The following is a 17,480-nucleotide window of genomic DNA, read 5'->3' on the forward strand; positions in this document are numbered from 1 at the left end:
GTTTATTACTCACATGAACCGGAAATAATAGTACGATTGACCTGCTATTATTTTCGAAGCGGTTTTAAATATGGCGTCCGGGAAAATATGTATGTTTACAGTTATTAATACGATTATTACAGTTTTTATCATAGAAAGTCACTGTCGACTACATCATCTTATACTTAAGGTGAGTATGCGTGAAAGGTTTTTACTGCTTATAGAACGGATTGGCCCTGTTATGGATATAACACCAGTTATTAATTCCTTGTCTTGTGATCTATTAACCAAATCGTTGTTTGGATAATACAAACATTATAAACCAAACTCATAAAATAGGCCTGCCTCTTTTAACACATGTTATGTTGTCTCAGGATGACATCCGTCAGCGGGTCCATCTGAATACATTCGGTTTTTATAAAGATGGTTCCATGAGTATAAGCATGAACAGCCTAAGCTTCACAAATGGAAATACGAACGATATTGACAGCTCCACGGTAACAATCTCTTGGTTTCTGTTGTTCATTCAGTGCATTTCTCTTACCGTATTGATGTCTTGCAGTAACGTTATCTTTCTCACCTTATGCAAAACGAAATTCCTCGTATTTAATCAATACGTCAATGTTGACTCGCTATATGGTACTTTCATGATGATATATTGTAACCATCAACGTCTTCCTAATTTATTCATTTTGTTTTTTACAGATTGGTTTCAGCTTAGATCGTTCAAGCAATAATGGTTTCTCCACATATCTGGTTAGCATCTGCCGTTTTATGTCCGTCTGAATATTACTGTTTTCTGGTTTAGTTTAGTTTAGTTCACTTGTTTGATGATAGATTCGAAATGACATGTTGTTGCTGTGTGTGTCATCTTTTAGCATTCTTACAGTGTGAGAATAAAATAAAGCCAATATAAGTAATTTATTGGAAAATCTTTCAGCCAAACTATGTTGAATAGTTTGATCTTTTTTAAAATACAGGATGAAGGTCTTGACTACTGTCCTTTGAAAAAAGATCCAAGCAGTAATTTTGCAGGAGTGCTTCTTTTGTTGGACTTCCAAAATAAACTGTGAGTGAGCTTTCTTTAAACTCTATATTCTGCTGGGAATAGTTTGGTGTAATTGTTGCTTCTAGTTGACTTCTTTATTAAAAGTTAATCTAAAAGTATTATTTTGTTTTCAAACGCTTTGCCGTGGTTTGCAAAATCCAGAGTGAGAAAGAAGACCTCAGCAGAAGCTGATGTGTTTCCTAAAATCTTACCTGTGTTGCATCAAAATACTGAGAAGTAAGTGCCTGCTGAAAAGGGGAAAGATCTCCAAGACAATAAGCCAGATGATGAAAGTCAACCGGGTAAGTCTTTCATATTTTATAAATGTAATGGGTTATTTCTTCAGACCAAGATACGAGACCCTTTCAAAACACAACATGATATGAACATTACTGCCAAAATACTAGTACTACTACAGCTGTAGTAGCTCACTGTTATTTATTTTATTTACATTGTTATATTATTTTATTATTTACAGCTTATTCATCTTATATTAGTCACATTTTATTTAAAGATCGGGTAACACATGCAGTTTCTGCCAATCTCATATTAATCTTGAGTACCTATACAGTAGTATTGCATACGTCGTGTCTTCGATGAGTATTTAGTTTGATCAAATTGATAAAAGAGACGAGCTGCTGGAGGCAGGCAGGGGGACGGAACTACAGCACGACTCACGAGCACACAAAAGATCATCGCATTAATCCCTTTGTGTTTTTAACATTATGCCGAAACGAAATGCTGTGAACAAACAAACACACAACTTCTCACTATTGCAAGAGTAACGAGCTGCTGCTGCAGGCCCACAGTGCAGCCAATCTTGACACAGCGGAGCCAATCTTGATAAGCGGGTCTTCCTATCGCTCGTTGGTTGGCCGTGGACGGGCTTTTCCGGGAGAATTGCCCAATAAAAGGAATAGGATCCCTGTTTCGACTTATTAAAAATGTTCCGAAACAAGTTGGAGTGCTGGGGGAGTGGATCAAGCACAGAAATACTACGTCATACGTCCAACTCGTTTTTTAACACGTTGACCATGTTAAGCATGAGAAGCCAGCACGTTTAACAGTGTAAAGAAGTCAGAATGCATGAAATAGCATGTTACCTGATCTTTAAAATGGCAACAAAACACAAACCAGTATGTAGTGTTAAAGGGGCGGTTTCCCGGACAGGGTTTAAGCCTAGTCCCAGACTAACTTAAATGTTACAAGTTTCTTGATCAAAAACAACTTGCAATGACATCTTAAAATATATCAGTGTGATTGTTTTTTTGTAAATTATGTTTTTAAAAATGACTTAAATATTTTTAACTAAGGCGTAGTTCTGATTTAAAATAATCCCTGTCCGGGAAACTGCCCCAAAATGTATTAGTGTGACCTGATCTTTTTTACGTAATGAATACATTTTGTTATTTAAGCATTTACATTGATATTTTTTGTATCAGTATAGTTTCAGTTAGGTTTGTGTATTTTTCAATTTATTTACAGTGGCTCCCAAAATCAAGAGAGACGTTGAGGTGAGATCTGCCTAGAATGCCTAAAACCTTTTTGCTACTGTATGGATCCTATACCTGCATATAGTTTTATAGTTTTTAAAGTTGAATCTTATTTTGGTATTATCTTGATTATGATTTTATTATTCACCTCCAGAACAAGGCAGAAGATACCTATCCTCTACTTTACAAAGGCCAGATCTACTCCTTTCAGGTGGGCCATAGATTTATTGTTTTGAAGTGCATTTATAAAACTCATATCTGTACATGTTTAGAATTTCTAGGATTTTTAAGGCTACCTCTTTAAACAGTTTCCAGTTGTTAGCTCTACTGATTGACTTGTTTTTGTGTGTTTTTAGTTTTACTTAAATATCACAACAGACGAGCAGCAAGGCCTTTACAACTTTTATTTCTACAACTGCTACTCCATGGCAATAAATCAGCACAGCTCTATGTCAGACCTGCTGACTTTCAGCATTGATGTGAGTGTTTTCTCAGTTCTAAAATACTGTGACTATCAAAGTAATGCGAGTAACTAGTCTGTGCTTGATAAGGTGCAAGAATCTCCGCTATGTTGTGAATGTAGACAATAATAAATAACGTTGGGCACATTGGGTAGAAAAATATATTGACCTTATAGCGCCTCTTAAACCATATAATATAAAAATATTAGGGACAGAATGAGTAACACGTTGTATTAGTAACTAAATGAGTTTCTGTTCTTTTGAACAGAAGTCCCTGATAGGGCAATTTACACAATAGCTGTTACCATATTATTGAAATTACTTGAAATTGTCTAAATTTTATTTTAAATGGAACATAGTGCTAATAAGCATGGTGAGTATACATACTGTAAACTAATTATTTGTAAAATTGTTATTAATTTACATGTTGAAAGTTGATAGCAAGTACATCAAATTTCAACCTAATGAAATGGACAGGTATCACCTTTATTTTTTACTTTTCAGCATAGTTTATCAAAATAATGTAGTTTAAATGCTTTTTAACAAGTGGAATTGTGGAAAAATCATTCTAATGTTTTTGTGGTAATATTGTGAAATTATTCCAGGTTGTTCGATGAAGTGATGAAACATGATGTGATTTCAGATCGATATAAAGGAGAAGAATCCAGACAGCTACCTCTCTGCAGGAGAGATTCCATTACCTAAACTATACATCTGCATGTCCACTTTCTTCTTTGTCATTGGCATACTGTGGGTTCATGTTTTGTTTACCCATAGGTAAGTGGTAATATTACAGACCTGTTTTTAGCAGTAAAGTTTTGGTAATTTAGATCATTTTTAACGGTACATTTCATGTTTGGTTGTTATGCCTGCGTTTTTCGTGTTTGACAAAAATTACCAGTGAAGAGCAGCAGAAGTAGACCTTGTATTGTGTACTGTTAAATTTCTAATTCTGAGCATTATTTTTACTTTTTGCCATCTATCTTTTTTTTAGTGCTGATGTTTACAAGATTCATTGGCTGATGGCGGCTCTTCCATTCACAAAGTCACTTTCTCTTATTTTCCATGCGGTGAGTTTTGCCTCTTGATCTTTTGTATGTTCTTATTTTAAATGTACATTTAAAAGAAATGTTTTTGTTAACAATGCTGAAAATACCAATGTTCCTGTTGCAGCTGACAGAGCTAGATACCCAAGCCAAAAAGTGGTATAGCTTATTGTATGGTACATTTTCTATTTTTAATAAATGATATTTCTGTTACAGATTGACTACTACTACATTTCAAATCAGGGCTTTCCCATCGAAGGCTGGGCTGTGGTCTACTACATTACTCACCTGTACGTTTTAATGCTTTTAATATGTGATGCATAACTACAGTATGTAATTCGGCAGCAGGTGAATATTTTAAATTTTGAATGTTTTTTGTAAACAGACTGAAGGGGGCGCTGTTGTTCATTACTATAGCATTAATAGGAACCGGCTGGGCCTTTGTCAAACATATTCTCTCTGATAAAGACAAGAAGATCTTCATGATCGTCATTCCTTTGCAGGTACTTCAAAGCACCGTGCCTGTCACAGATGTTTTCTTTTAGCAGTTCTTTAGGTCTTTTTATACCTGCTATGCTTATTTGACCCGTTCATGTCTCTTTTATTAGTAAGGGGCTATTATTAGTCGTATTTGATGCAAACCATCAGTTAGGTTGCATTTTCTAACAAAGTGTTTTTTGGCAACAGCCAAGTAACTGAATTGTTTTTGTCATCAAATTAATACTTGCATGTGGCTCTTTAACAGTTTTAATATCGGTTTTAATAATATGTTTTGTTCCAAAAGCAAATGCGATTAATGTATAGATTGCTTTAAGCTATCCTTTGTAATGAATGTTATGTTATAACAATAGTTTTGTAATATCAGGTTCTGGCCAATGTGGCGTACATCATTATTGAGTCCACAGAGGAAGGCTCAAGTGAGTACGGTCTTTGGATGGAGATCCTGTTCTTGGTGGATCTGCTGTGCTGTGGGGCTATTCTCTTCCCTGTTGTCTGGTAAGTGCTCTACATGTCTTTCCTTTTGATGTTGTCCGGATAATGTCAGTAGGACAAATTAGATCATTTAGTAAATGGTAGCTTGCAATGGAAATTTCTTGTTGATTTTTTGCTTTTTAGGTCTAATGTTGTCTGATGTTTGTTCTTTATTGGTAGGTCTATTAGACATTTACAAGAGGCGTCAGCAACAGATGGGAAAGGTAGGTTGATATAACATTGTTTTTTCGGCTAGCATTTCCAGTGAGATCAAAATTTAAAAAGATGTCACTGATATCTCCCAATATGCCTACATATATTTATTTATTATATGAATAATAATTCATTATGTTTAATATTTTGTATCTTTAAACATTTTAAATTCTTTACCTTCAACTTTATTTTGCATAGTTTCTCTGACTGTAGCTATTCTCTACAGCACATACATTATTCATAAGATTGCAGTGTTTACAGCATGAAATTGATTTGGGCTGTCTCCCAGAATGGAGCAGCTAGACAACAAGTTAGTAAAGCCTGGCTCAGATTACAGGATTCTCGGCCAGAATTTACCCCGATTTCCCCTCCCGAGAATCTTTGAAAAAATCGGGTCCAGAACCTCGATCGGGTCCGAGATTCGGCCCAGATTATCACGTAATGTGAGGCGTTCACAGATCGAATCTTACACCTCCCGATCTGCTCCGAGAGAGATCGGGGCCGCCCCGATCATATCAAACATGTTTGATATTTAGGATTTTAAATCGGGGTGATGACGTTGGTACTTTCGCAACAGCCAATGAGAGGCACATCTGCAAGGTGACTGACAGACCTTTAAAAATGTCGACCGCGAAAGCTCCTGCAAGGGTACGTTGGACAGCGGAGATGGAGGAACAACTTGTGGCAACAACATGATTGTCTATATAATGTATCCTCCAAAACATACCACAACCGCACAGATAAGGAAAAGAGCTGGGGAGAAGTCGCGTCGGTTTTAAATGTACCGGGTAAGTTAACTGCTAACGCGCAGCTTGTAGTTTCGTTCAACAGATTGTTATTTGGCTATAGGCATACAGATAACATGCGTTTATGTGTTTGTTTTTATGCTGTATCTTATAATCACATTGGCATTCATCTTTATTCTCGGCAGCAACTATTTTTTTTCTTCCGTTATTTATTAACATTAAACTTAAGCGGCTCGCCCAAAGCACAGTCATAACTTCAGCCCTAGCAAAAAGCATTATAGCACCCCCTGCTCAAAATACGTTCCCGCGGCTTTGGACAGACAGACAGAGAATCATTCAGAGAGCGACAAAGACGTTACACAACCGTTGCCAGGTGAGATCACGTGAAATTAACTTTGCGATGTCCCTTTGTTTACTTCTGTTTCCCGGTGAGATGACGTAAGAGGCGTCCTCTGGTATGATAATCTTAATATTATCCTGTAGTTTGGGTGTTTTAGGATGTCTTTTGATGTGCAATTATGAAATAAAAAAACTTCCAATCAAACTTTCTAAATTTTTATTTTTGCACTTGCTACCTTTAGGCTTATTTATAAACACAACTTTACGCCCCAACGTTTTCTTATCTGGACATTTCACATTCATAAATGCAAGTTTACAAAGGGCAAACCTATTTTTGTAGTGCTTGAAAAAGAGATTCAAATGTAGATGTGATGTCAACATCTAAAAATAGTAAACCCATTAAAACGGTTACTATTAGCTCCTTTTACAAAACTGCATATCCTATGGATATGTAAAATATGTGTAATTTAGTTGTACACTGATGAGTGTGAGCTTGTTTAAGATTTTAAATAAGAGAATCTGTCAAGATTCTCCTTATGTGTGTGCTGCAACCAGAATTTTTAATCTTTCCGAATTTTAAAACTCCTGTAGTCTGAGCCAGGTTTAAGATTTTAAATAAGAGAATCTGTTAAGATTCTCCTTATGTGTGTGCTGCAACCAGAATTTTTAATCTTTCCGAATTTTAAAACTCCTGTAGTCTGAGCCAGGTTTAAGATTTTAAATAAGAGAATCTGTTAAGATTCTCCTTATGTGTGTGCTGCAGACAGAATTTGAAATCTGTCAGGATTTTAAAACTCCTGTAGTCTGAGCCAGGCTTTAGTTAGTAAAATGTGCCTTGTATTTGCTAAAAAAAAGTTCTCGCTTACAGTTGTAGTCTCTGAGTTTGTGATGAAGATTATTGTCTAAAATGATATCCACATTCTAAAAGTCCAGAGGCACCTTTATCATTTTAAATGGAAGTCTATTCCGAAAACCTGCTTATTTTAAGCACCAGTAAAATAGTTTGTTTATTTGGGGTATTTTGAAGTAATTAAATGATCAACCCTGGGCCTTTCGTCTGCAAACATTTGTTACTAATATCAAACAAGAAGTGGATATAATATTTCTCCATTGTGGCTTGATGATTTTGGAATGGAAAAACTGATTATGCTAGGAATGAACTGTCTGGCATGGGCTTTGCCACCTTCCACCGTTGCCTGTTGTGAGAGCAGATGCCAGGCAGCTTTTAAATGTCATAGCTCAGAGAAATCAGCCTGAGCTATGACTTTATTCTACCCACCAATCCAGAGAATGGACGGGTAGATATTACCCCGCAGTGAGGGATCTGTGCAAATTCCATCATCTGGGAAGAAATTGCCAAAACTTAGCCCTGACACATGTGCACATATAACCTTATATAGTCCATAACTGTGCTCAATGTTCTGATATACAGTCTTCATTGCATTCAGCAGGTCTCTCACTTGGCCTGGGAATGACTGTACTTTAATATCTCAAACTGTCCCGCTGTGCCTGAATGGGAAAAAATTACCTTTTAACTGTATATTTGTAGTATCCTTGGCCTTAAAAGTAATACTTTAATGCTTTTTTTTAAACAAAATGTAGTCTTATGTAATCATTCCAGTGTACCACATATAAAAACCTTTAACCTACTGTAAAGTAAAGATAGGGCACTATATTGAATATACACTCACCTAAAGGATTATTAGGAACACCATACTAATACGGTGTTTGACCCCCTTTCGCCTTCAGAACTGCCTTAATTCTACGTGGCATTGATTCAACAAGGTGCTGAAAGCATTCTTTAAAATGTTGGCCCATATTGATAGGATAGCATCTTGCAGTTGATGGAGATTTGTGGGATGCACATCCAGGGCACGAAGCTCCCGTTCCACCACATCCCAAAGATGTTCTATCGGGTTGAGATCTGGTGACTGTGGGGGCCATTCTAGTACAGTGAACTCATTGTCATGTTCAAGAAACCAATTTGAAATGATTCGAGCTTTGTGACATGGTGCATTATCCTGCTGGAAGTAGCCATTAGAGGATGGGTACATGGTGGTCATAAAGGGATGGACATGGTCAGAAACAATGCTCAGGTAGGCCGTGGCATTTAAACGATGCCCAATTGGCACTAAGGGGCCTAAAGTGTGCCAAGAAAACATTCCCCACACCATTACACCACCACCACCAGCCTGCACAGTGGTAACAAGGCATGATGGATCCATGTTCTCATTCTGTTTACGCCAAATTCTGACTCTACCATTTGAATGTCTCAACAGAAATCGAGACTCATCAGACCAGGCAACATTTTTCCAGTCTTCAACTGTCCAATTTTGGTGAGCTCGTGCAAATTGTAGCCTCTTTTTCCTATTTGTAGTGGAGATGAGTGGTACCCGGTGGGGTCTTCTGCTGTTGTAGCCCATCTGCCTCAAGGTTGTGCGTGTTGTGGCTTCACAAATGCTTTGCTGCATACCTCGGTTGTAACGAGTGGTTATTTCAGTCAAAGTTGCTCTTCTATCAGCTTGAATCAGTCGGCCCATTCTCCTCTGACCTCTAGCATCAACAAGGCATTTTCGCCCACAGGACTGCCGCATACTGGATGTTTTTCCCTTTTCACACCATTCTTTGTAAACCCTAGAAATGGTTGTGCGTGAAAATCCCAGTAACTGAGCAGATTGTGAAATACTCAGACCGGCCCGTCTGGCACCAACAACCATGCCACGCTCAAAATTGCTTAAATCACCTTTCTTTCCCATTCTGACATTCAGTTTGGAGTTCAGGAGATTGTCTTGACCAGGACCACACCCCTAAATGCATTGAAGCAACTGCCATGTGATTGGTTGATTAGATAATTGCATTAATGAGAAATTGAACAGGTGTTCCTAATAATCCTTTAGGTGAGTGTATAGAGAGTTTTGTAGGTTTTGACCACTTCCTGCTGTGTTTTTTTCTTAGAGATGTTTTGTGGTTGGGCTTTTTGGGTTGGTGGCCTAAAATAAGTGTGCACCGTCTTTATTTCTTTGATGTCCCTGATGACGTCTATTTACAACATGCTAATGTGCTTACATTGCGTTTTTCCACCAAGATGGCAGGGTGTATGAACAGGGAGCGTGTGAGTGTAGAGAAGAGAGAGAGAGAGAGAGAAAGAGAAAGAGAAAGAGAAAGAGAAAGAGAAAGAGAAAGATTAGCACTCAGAATGAAGCAGGTTATTCCCACAGCCCCTCTGTTTGTGTCCCAATTCTATCACTGCAGAAGAATGATGCTCTTTCTGAAACATTTATAGAAATGGACAAAAAAAATCACATTTAGATACTAATGAAAATTTTAGTTACAATATTATAGGGGCAGTTTCCCGGATAGGGATTGGCTTAAACCAGGACTAGGCCTTAGTTAAATCAGGATATTTCAGTTGTTTTTAAAAACATACTTTACAAAAAAATTACTGGTGTGCATCTTGACACAAAACAATCACACTGATATATTTTAACATATGTCAGTGCAAGTTGTTTTCGATCAAGCCACCTCTAACATTTAAGTAAATCTGGAACTAGGCTTAAACCCTGTCTGGGAAACTGCCCCATAGTGTTTAGAGCAAAAACTATATTATGTTTGGTGTGATATTTCTTAAAAGAAAAGATACAAAAAAAGTCCCAGACAGTTTGTGTTTTAGTGCTGCCTTTCCTGCTTTCATTTCAGGCATTTCTCTCGCAGTGCACAAAGATTTCAACTTTGATTGCCTTCTGATTTGAACAGTTTTCACAACACGAGCGAGATATAAGAGGTATAAGGACAGCCCGTCCACGCGCTCTCTCTCAATGTTTAATGCTTTGTCTTTGTCTTTATTTTACAGCTGCTATCAATCTGGCTCAGCTGAAACTTTTTAGGCACTATTATGTGATGGTATGTATTCACTTGCCTATTCACATTCAGACACACTATAGGTGGAAACGTGTCCCTCAGTACCCATTAGACTTGGGCCTATAACTTTTGCTTGACTAGAACAGTATCCATCTCTTTTAAAACTCATTCATTCATAAGAGGTTGCACAACTGCTTATTACATTTTTATTCCCACTAAGAATGTTTGAAAACACATTAACACTGTTAGAAAACATTTTGTATTTTATAATAAGCATTTCAAACATTTCTGTTATAAATGATGGGTTTAGAATGTTTTATTTATATTGAATAAAATTAACCTGAATTTTGTGTTTAGATAAGTTTTTTTCTAAAACTTAGTGTTCATTAGTGTCAAACCATTAATTTCAAACCATTAAACATTTACCATTCATTTAAAATATATATATTTTTATTTTAAATTTAACAAAACTTTGTTTAAATAATGTTTTAATTTATTTATAAGGCACCTTTCCCAACCTCAAGGTCGCTGTACAAAGGTAGTGGATAACATCAAGTCAGACACAGATACAAGTATCATACAGACAATAAGATTTGACATAGGCATGAGTATAAACAAAAACAATAACAAGTAAACAGTTAACACATACAAGAACAGAAACATAAAAAACTAGACTGAGGAGGAGTGGAAATGCTTGCTGAAAAGATTTAAAGAAGAGTAAGTGGGAGGGAGTTCCAAAGTTTTGGCGCAACAGTACTGAATGATCTATCACCCATAGAAGAAAGACGGAAACATGGTGTAGTAAGCAATTTAGCGTCAGTAGACCTAAGGGACCGAGGAGGAGAGTAATGGTGCAGGACTTGATCACAAGGAGTGATCATGGCGTTAATTCAAGTTTCAGTGTCTTTAGTGGTGTGGGCTGGCCGGAGTCGGGCAATATTACGAAGGTGATAAAATGCTGTCTTAGTAATGGAGCTTATGTGTTATTGAAATGTAAGTGAGGAGTTGAATAGTACACCAAGATTTTTGATAGTGTGGGATAGAGTTGAGTCAGCACCATCAATGGATAGTCTTAGTTCTGCAGTTTTTAAGAAAGGAAAGGTGGACCAAATACGATAACTTCAGTTTTGTCATTATTTAGTTTTAGAAAGTTGCTGTGTAAACCAGGTTTTGATGTCAGTAATTCAGGCATTTAAGGAGCCAAGTGGGAGAAAAGAGGTTGAACGTGCTGATACGTAGATTTGCACGTCGTCGACATAACAATGGTAATTGAAACCGTGACTACGGATAAGGGGTAGCAGATATGAGAACAATGCCAATTTGTATGTGATCTCAGGCATTTGGAATACTGTATGATGTGCTGGTATTGTATTCTGTCTTCCTTGGATTGCAATGTCTTGTCAAGTATAGACGGTTTCAAAGTAACAACATAAACAAACGTTACTGCCCAGGCACAATGTTACACGACCCATTCAACAAATAGTTTATTTAATCAAATTAATATACGATAAAATTAAACAAATTGTTTGATTAATACAATTATTATACAATAAAATATTATTTATATAGGTTGATTAAGATATAAACAGTTATATTATTAGCCACTAGCCAGGCCGAAAAACAAACACAGACTGAAAGTTAACTTCGGGCCAGGCATGTGCGTCCAATGAAACCGTCTATAATGTAAACATGAATCGAATCATTTGGATAAGTGTATCACTCTTCTGTCTCTTGCTCTTTTGCTCTGTCACAGATTGTTTGCTATATTTATTTCACTCGTATCATCGCCAGTCTCATCAAGGTCATTGTCCCCTTTCAGTGGAAGTGGCTCTACCAGGTGAGTGACAGCCGAGAAATATTATCATGCTGCTAAATATACACATACAAGTGCAGGCTCATTCAAACCAAACCTGAACATAGAAAGCAATAACGCAATTTTACATTTGAGATTAGGATCAGTGAATTTTTAACTAAAGTTCAATCATTTGCAATTTTAGCATACAATGAGCCTTTTTTCTATACTTTTTTTCTCTCAGCTATTGGATGAGCTGGCCACCCTGACCTTCTTCTTCTTAACTGGACACAAGTTCCGGCCGGCCTCCTACAACCCGTATCTGCTGCTATCTGTGGAGGAAGAAGACATGGAGATGGATGACGTGTAAGGATTGACAATCATATGTAAATCCACAGCTATGCATATGCAATTGCCCTATGATAGTAATCCATCTGTCAAATGAATATGTAAAGTATATGACACCGAGAAGTCTTTCTCACCACTGCCTTTCTGTTTCCTTCTACTTGTGCTATTTATTCAAAACCATAAAAAGCCATTGAGACGAGTTTTTTAGTCTATTGATACATTTTGTAATTCCACTTATAATGTCAGGAACTGTTAGTAGCACTTACCAACATTTCCCTCATAGAGAACAGGTGATATCAGGTGACCGTAACTACACACAATAGATGATGGAAGGGGTGTGATTTGAGCATTTTGAAAAAAGTCTTCTATTATGCAAGCATCCTTGTCTACGTGCATGCACACAGCTCTTTCAAGTACCACGACACTGTTTCGCTCCTTCACCGGCTGCGACCTGGTAACACACACAGACTTCCAATGATCCGGCCACCTGTCATGGCTCTAGGAGGAGCCCAGAGGGGTTTCTTCTGATTGGAAGACCTGGTGGCCATCCTCATTACATGCCCTAGCTGAGAGCACCTGTCATACCCCTGTTTTACTCACACACACTCTCATCCATGCTGCTCATTGACTTGCTCACCTCGAGCCGCTTCATCAGATTAGGTCAAATCTTTTAGTGGCTTCATTTCTACTATCGATTATCCAGCTCTTGTGAATTGCATTTCGCTCCATATCTTTTTCTTGACAACCCGACCCCTCCTCCCTCATGTCCCCATCTCCCGTTCACCCCGCATTCAGCATCCCCTCAGGCAACGTGTGCTCTGTCCAACCCCCACATTCCCCCACCCCAGCAGCACTTCCCAAAATAGCCCTGTGACTCCATATGTCCTTGTTCCTTGCTTGGTTTTTCCCTTTGTCTCCTCCCTCTCACCGAATCTCTTCCACCTGCCTCAGACTGTTCTCCCAGGCCAGAGTGCTATCTTGTGGCCTATTTTCCCCAAACTTTTTTGGGTGACTTGGCTTTGGCCTGATTTATCTGTCCTCATTGAGTCTTGCAGAGAACACAGACAAGATGGATGAGAGAAACCACAAAAATAGAGAGCACTGTTCTCATGAGCATTCAGAGTTTAGGTCCGAGCTATTCTGTGTGGTTTTATTTAGATGTATTTTTAGGGCTGTCAGAAATGTGTTTGACACCATTTAACAATTTGCACAATTTTATAATCCTGCCCTTTTCAACTGCAAAATGTTATATCAAAGCGCAACTTTAACTGCTTACATGATCTGAATGTAAATCAGACCTTTTAGGGGCACCTGTTAACAGAACCTGACTTTTGTAGATTCCTGGCATTTGCTTCCATTTCACACAGCCTGTGTTTTGTGCCTTAGTGGTCTAGATTGCAGCTCTGGGGTGATCTTTATTGGTCCGTGATTCTATCTGATCATTTGTTAGATGTCTTTTATCAATTGGGATGCGGTAATGCAGCATCATTTTTTGGGTCAGTAAAATTGCAGTTTTTCTTTAAATTGGAAAAGAAAAATGCCGGCTGCCACAGAAATTGTGTCTGATTGAAATTTTTCTGTCCTGTATTTGAACTCTCTGTGACCTGTTTTAATCAATGTAATTCGTCTTTTTGGCATTTTAGGGCTTCTTTGGGGATTCATATCAATTTATGAATCAGATGCATTTGTAATGTTTGGGCAGGCGTGATGTTTCTTCTCCATTATAGAATACATGTTTTAATGACCTAAATTAAAATGGATCTTGATAGGGTGAAGCCTGTGTTGCTTCACGACAGTAGGTCCAGATCAGGGCTGCATTTCCCAAAAGTATCGTAAGGCTAAGTGCATCGTAAAACCAATCGTACGAATCATCTTAGGCTTACGTACCATTTCCCAAAAGCTTTGTAACTTAAGTAGCACTTGAAAATCGTCGTAGATCTACGGGTGTGCATCGTAAGAAGACAGATTTATGAAGTCACCTGCAGGACTACCGGAGAATTGCGCCTAAACTTCAACACTCCTATATGTGACTTATCATGTTTTTATTTAGTTTCGTTTTTTAAATTACTAAACTGAATGAATAAACAATGCAGTACAATAAAAATTAAATAACTGGACATACGTTAATAAAGAATAAAAAATATTTTTTATATTATGGGCAAGTTATTGGTTCTAACAAGGGATGCATGTTTGTTGCTGGATTGCTGGATTAAAGTTACTCCACATTTTATGCAAAGTAAAAATGTTGTGTTTAAAAGAGAAATGATCAAAATGCTTACTTGGTGGTTGGCATGTCTTTGTCTTTCTCCTGCTGCTGTAGTGCAGACATGATTTCCTCTTTGAGACTATTGTGAACTATCCTAGTATTTAGAAGAACTATGTGATTAAAGGTTTTCAAGCTGTTACAAAGCTGAAATATATCACACACTGCCTATCATATGTGCCAACAACTGCAGAAGGCAATACTTATAGAAACTGAATGCCTGATTTGCTGAGAAATTGGATTGATTTTCTCCACCCTTTATCGTTCTCTAAATGAAAGGTTCATATTCATAATGAACACACTTTGTGCTTATTGTTAATAAGTGCTGATAATGTATGTGTACAATAAACATTATGTTTGGACCTAGACATGTGTAAGCTATAGATTAAACATAGGCCCTAATAAAAACTTTACTTGAAGTTGCCACCTCCACACCACCCAAAAGTTTAATAAAATGTGGTTCAACAAACACAGACAGCATTTTTACTTTTGCAGATTTTAACTTTTTATTTTCCTTAGAACTTGCAAAATGTCTATTTAGAAGCGTTAAATTGGGTCCTGCATGTTGTCTTTCTCCTGATGTCTTTCTTCTCTTTTCGTTCCAGTGTAACTACCTCAACAGCCATGGGTGAGGGTGTTAAGAAAGTGAAGAAGTTATCAAACGGCCCTTCTGGTGAGAGGGAGAGCATGGCATGATGGGAGATCAAATTCTGTGTGTGTGTCTCTGGACTTTGTGGCCAGCTACTGACATGTCAGACATTCTTAACAGCTTTGATGTGCAGAATTCCCAGTGGACCTACTTTATGATCACATGTGAAGACAGTGTTCCAGATCCATATATATCTATCTCTGTAAATGTTGCACCAATGGCATAGAGACCTCACACTACACCGCTCCATTCCTTTTGCCGCTGTGTTTTATTGCTTGGTGCTGTGCTTTATTCTCATTTTATAATGTGTGTGTGTTAATTTTTTCAATTTGTTTGTTTGTTTTTATTTATTTATGACCTTCCTAAGCATTGCTTGTTGTTAGTCACCCTGTGGCACTTTAATAGGAACACTCCAGTCGCGTGAAAGCGTACGTGTGGTCACTGGAATCTGTGGAACACTGCTGTCTCCAAGATGTCTCTTCATAAGCTATTATTTAAGTGATTGTTTCCTACTCAAAATTTTCCAAATGAATTTTTTTCATTTATGTAAATGCAGGGCCCAGAAAACATGCATAACCCTGATTAAAGCATTACGAAGAATAAAATGTACCGTACCCAAGATTAGTCAGGGTCTGATGACAGCTTCATGTTTTCTCAGTATTTGTGAATTGTGAACACAGATCACGATGGACAATAATATCACCGGGTTGTCCAGAACCTTGCATTTTTAAATGTATCAAAATGTGGATTCAAATGATTTCAGGGATCTTGTAAATTATGGTTGCTGGTAATGCGATGGAGGATTTTAATTTGAAGTTCAATGTTTTGCTTTTTCTCATATCTTTTGAGCAGCTTTATGAAATTGTGTTTCAGTATTAAATTGTGCAATGGTTTCATATGTATGGCTTCATATTTGATTAAAAGTGTGTATATAATGGGGAAATACATGTAGATTCTGTATGATAAAGAACTAACTGTGTAAAGTCCAGTCAGAACGCAACCCAAGATTCTTATTGTTTAGAGTATTCTGTTCTTCAACAGCTATAGAAGTCCATTCTTAAATTATGCCATAACCAATGTAAATTTCTTACTGAACATTATTTGAGATAAAAAAGTTTTATGACAAAATCGTGATCCTTTAGGACAAAATCATGATGTAGTATCTTATCATTCCTGAACACAACAAACATTTGGCAGCATTGAGGCAAATGGATGGTTTATAATTAATTCAGTGAGGGACTAATGATGAGCAAACGAAAGAATTACAAATGATAATTCTGTCTTATCATTTTTTTACCTTCAGTAAAACATTTTCACTAATTTATCATCTCTAATGGGGACAATTACATTTTTAAGAGATGGGGTGAAGCACAAAATGTTAACATTTATTGAATGTTCTGACTTTGCCAAACAGACAAAATAGATGAGCTAATATTTTGCTGATGATGTGTCACTTGTTTGGAACCTGTGATTTTCAATTACTTGTACAAGCTTAAAATTGTGCTTTTTAAAATTATATTCATTTGCCTTACGTTTATCTTTTGTTTTGTAGCACTCTTCTTTGGAAACCCTAGATAGTGTGGTGGTAAGACTTGCTATTTATTAAAGTTATTATTTACGACAATTAAATATTCAATCTGTTTGCACAAAACAATGCACTGTTAAGTATTTGATCCATATTAACAAGCTACAAACGTTTTGTATTATTAATTGTTTGATAAATGTTTATCAATAAAGTGCAATTGTCATTTTATAACACTCGATATAAAAGAAGGCGTTATTCACTTTCTTAAAGTATCATGTTTGTTATATTCACAACTGTTTACTCCCACCGTTTTATGGTCGGGCTTCATTCTTGTACTATTTAGACTACATGATACCAAAAGTGTTGTCATCATATTAACAGGCATTACACTTCATTACAATGAGGGAGATCAGTGGTTAGCCAGTTTTATGATGGTGCTTGCACTACACACACTCGAAAAAATGATTTGTTGGATTTACATAAAAAAGTAGTGTCAAGTGGTTCCACACAAATATGTTGAGTAGTTACTACAATTAACAATTTAGTTTTTTAGTAAAATTAAGTAAAGTTGACAAAACTTTTTTGAGTAAATCCAAACCATTCAGATTGTACCAGTAATTTTAGGTTAATTAAACTCAATATTTATCCTTCTCAATGAATCAGAATCAGAAGAGCTTTATTGCCAAGTGTGCTTGCACACACAAGGAATTTTCTTTGGTGTTGGAAGCTTCTAGTACAGACATTCAAC

At 36.9% G+C, this 17,480-nt stretch overlaps 1 protein-coding gene across 1 annotated transcript; it reads left to right on the forward strand.

Annotated features, from left to right (window-relative positions):
- Nucleotides 1-38: 38 nt before the first annotated feature.
- Nucleotides 39-16,964, forward strand: gpr107 (G protein-coupled receptor 107). Its single transcript, XM_057321502.1, is given in 18 exon segments — nucleotides 39-169; nucleotides 354-476; nucleotides 685-735; nucleotides 960-1,048; nucleotides 1,190-1,329; nucleotides 2,513-2,541; nucleotides 2,675-2,731; nucleotides 2,877-2,999; nucleotides 3,625-3,758; nucleotides 3,976-4,051; nucleotides 4,244-4,317; nucleotides 4,413-4,530; nucleotides 4,893-5,023; nucleotides 5,180-5,223; nucleotides 10,148-10,197; nucleotides 11,909-11,992; nucleotides 12,192-12,313; nucleotides 15,164-16,964. Coding segments are annotated over 18 exon segments (1,635 nt in total). The 5' UTR covers nucleotides 39-70; the 3' UTR covers nucleotides 15,255-16,964.
- Nucleotides 16,965-17,480: the final 516 nt, after the last annotated feature.

The sequence above is a fragment of the Triplophysa rosa genome, linkage group LG2 (assembly GCF_024868665.1).
Source record: "Triplophysa rosa linkage group LG2, Trosa_1v2, whole genome shotgun sequence".
Classification (NCBI taxonomy): domain Eukaryota; kingdom Metazoa; phylum Chordata; class Actinopteri; order Cypriniformes; family Nemacheilidae; genus Triplophysa; species Triplophysa rosa.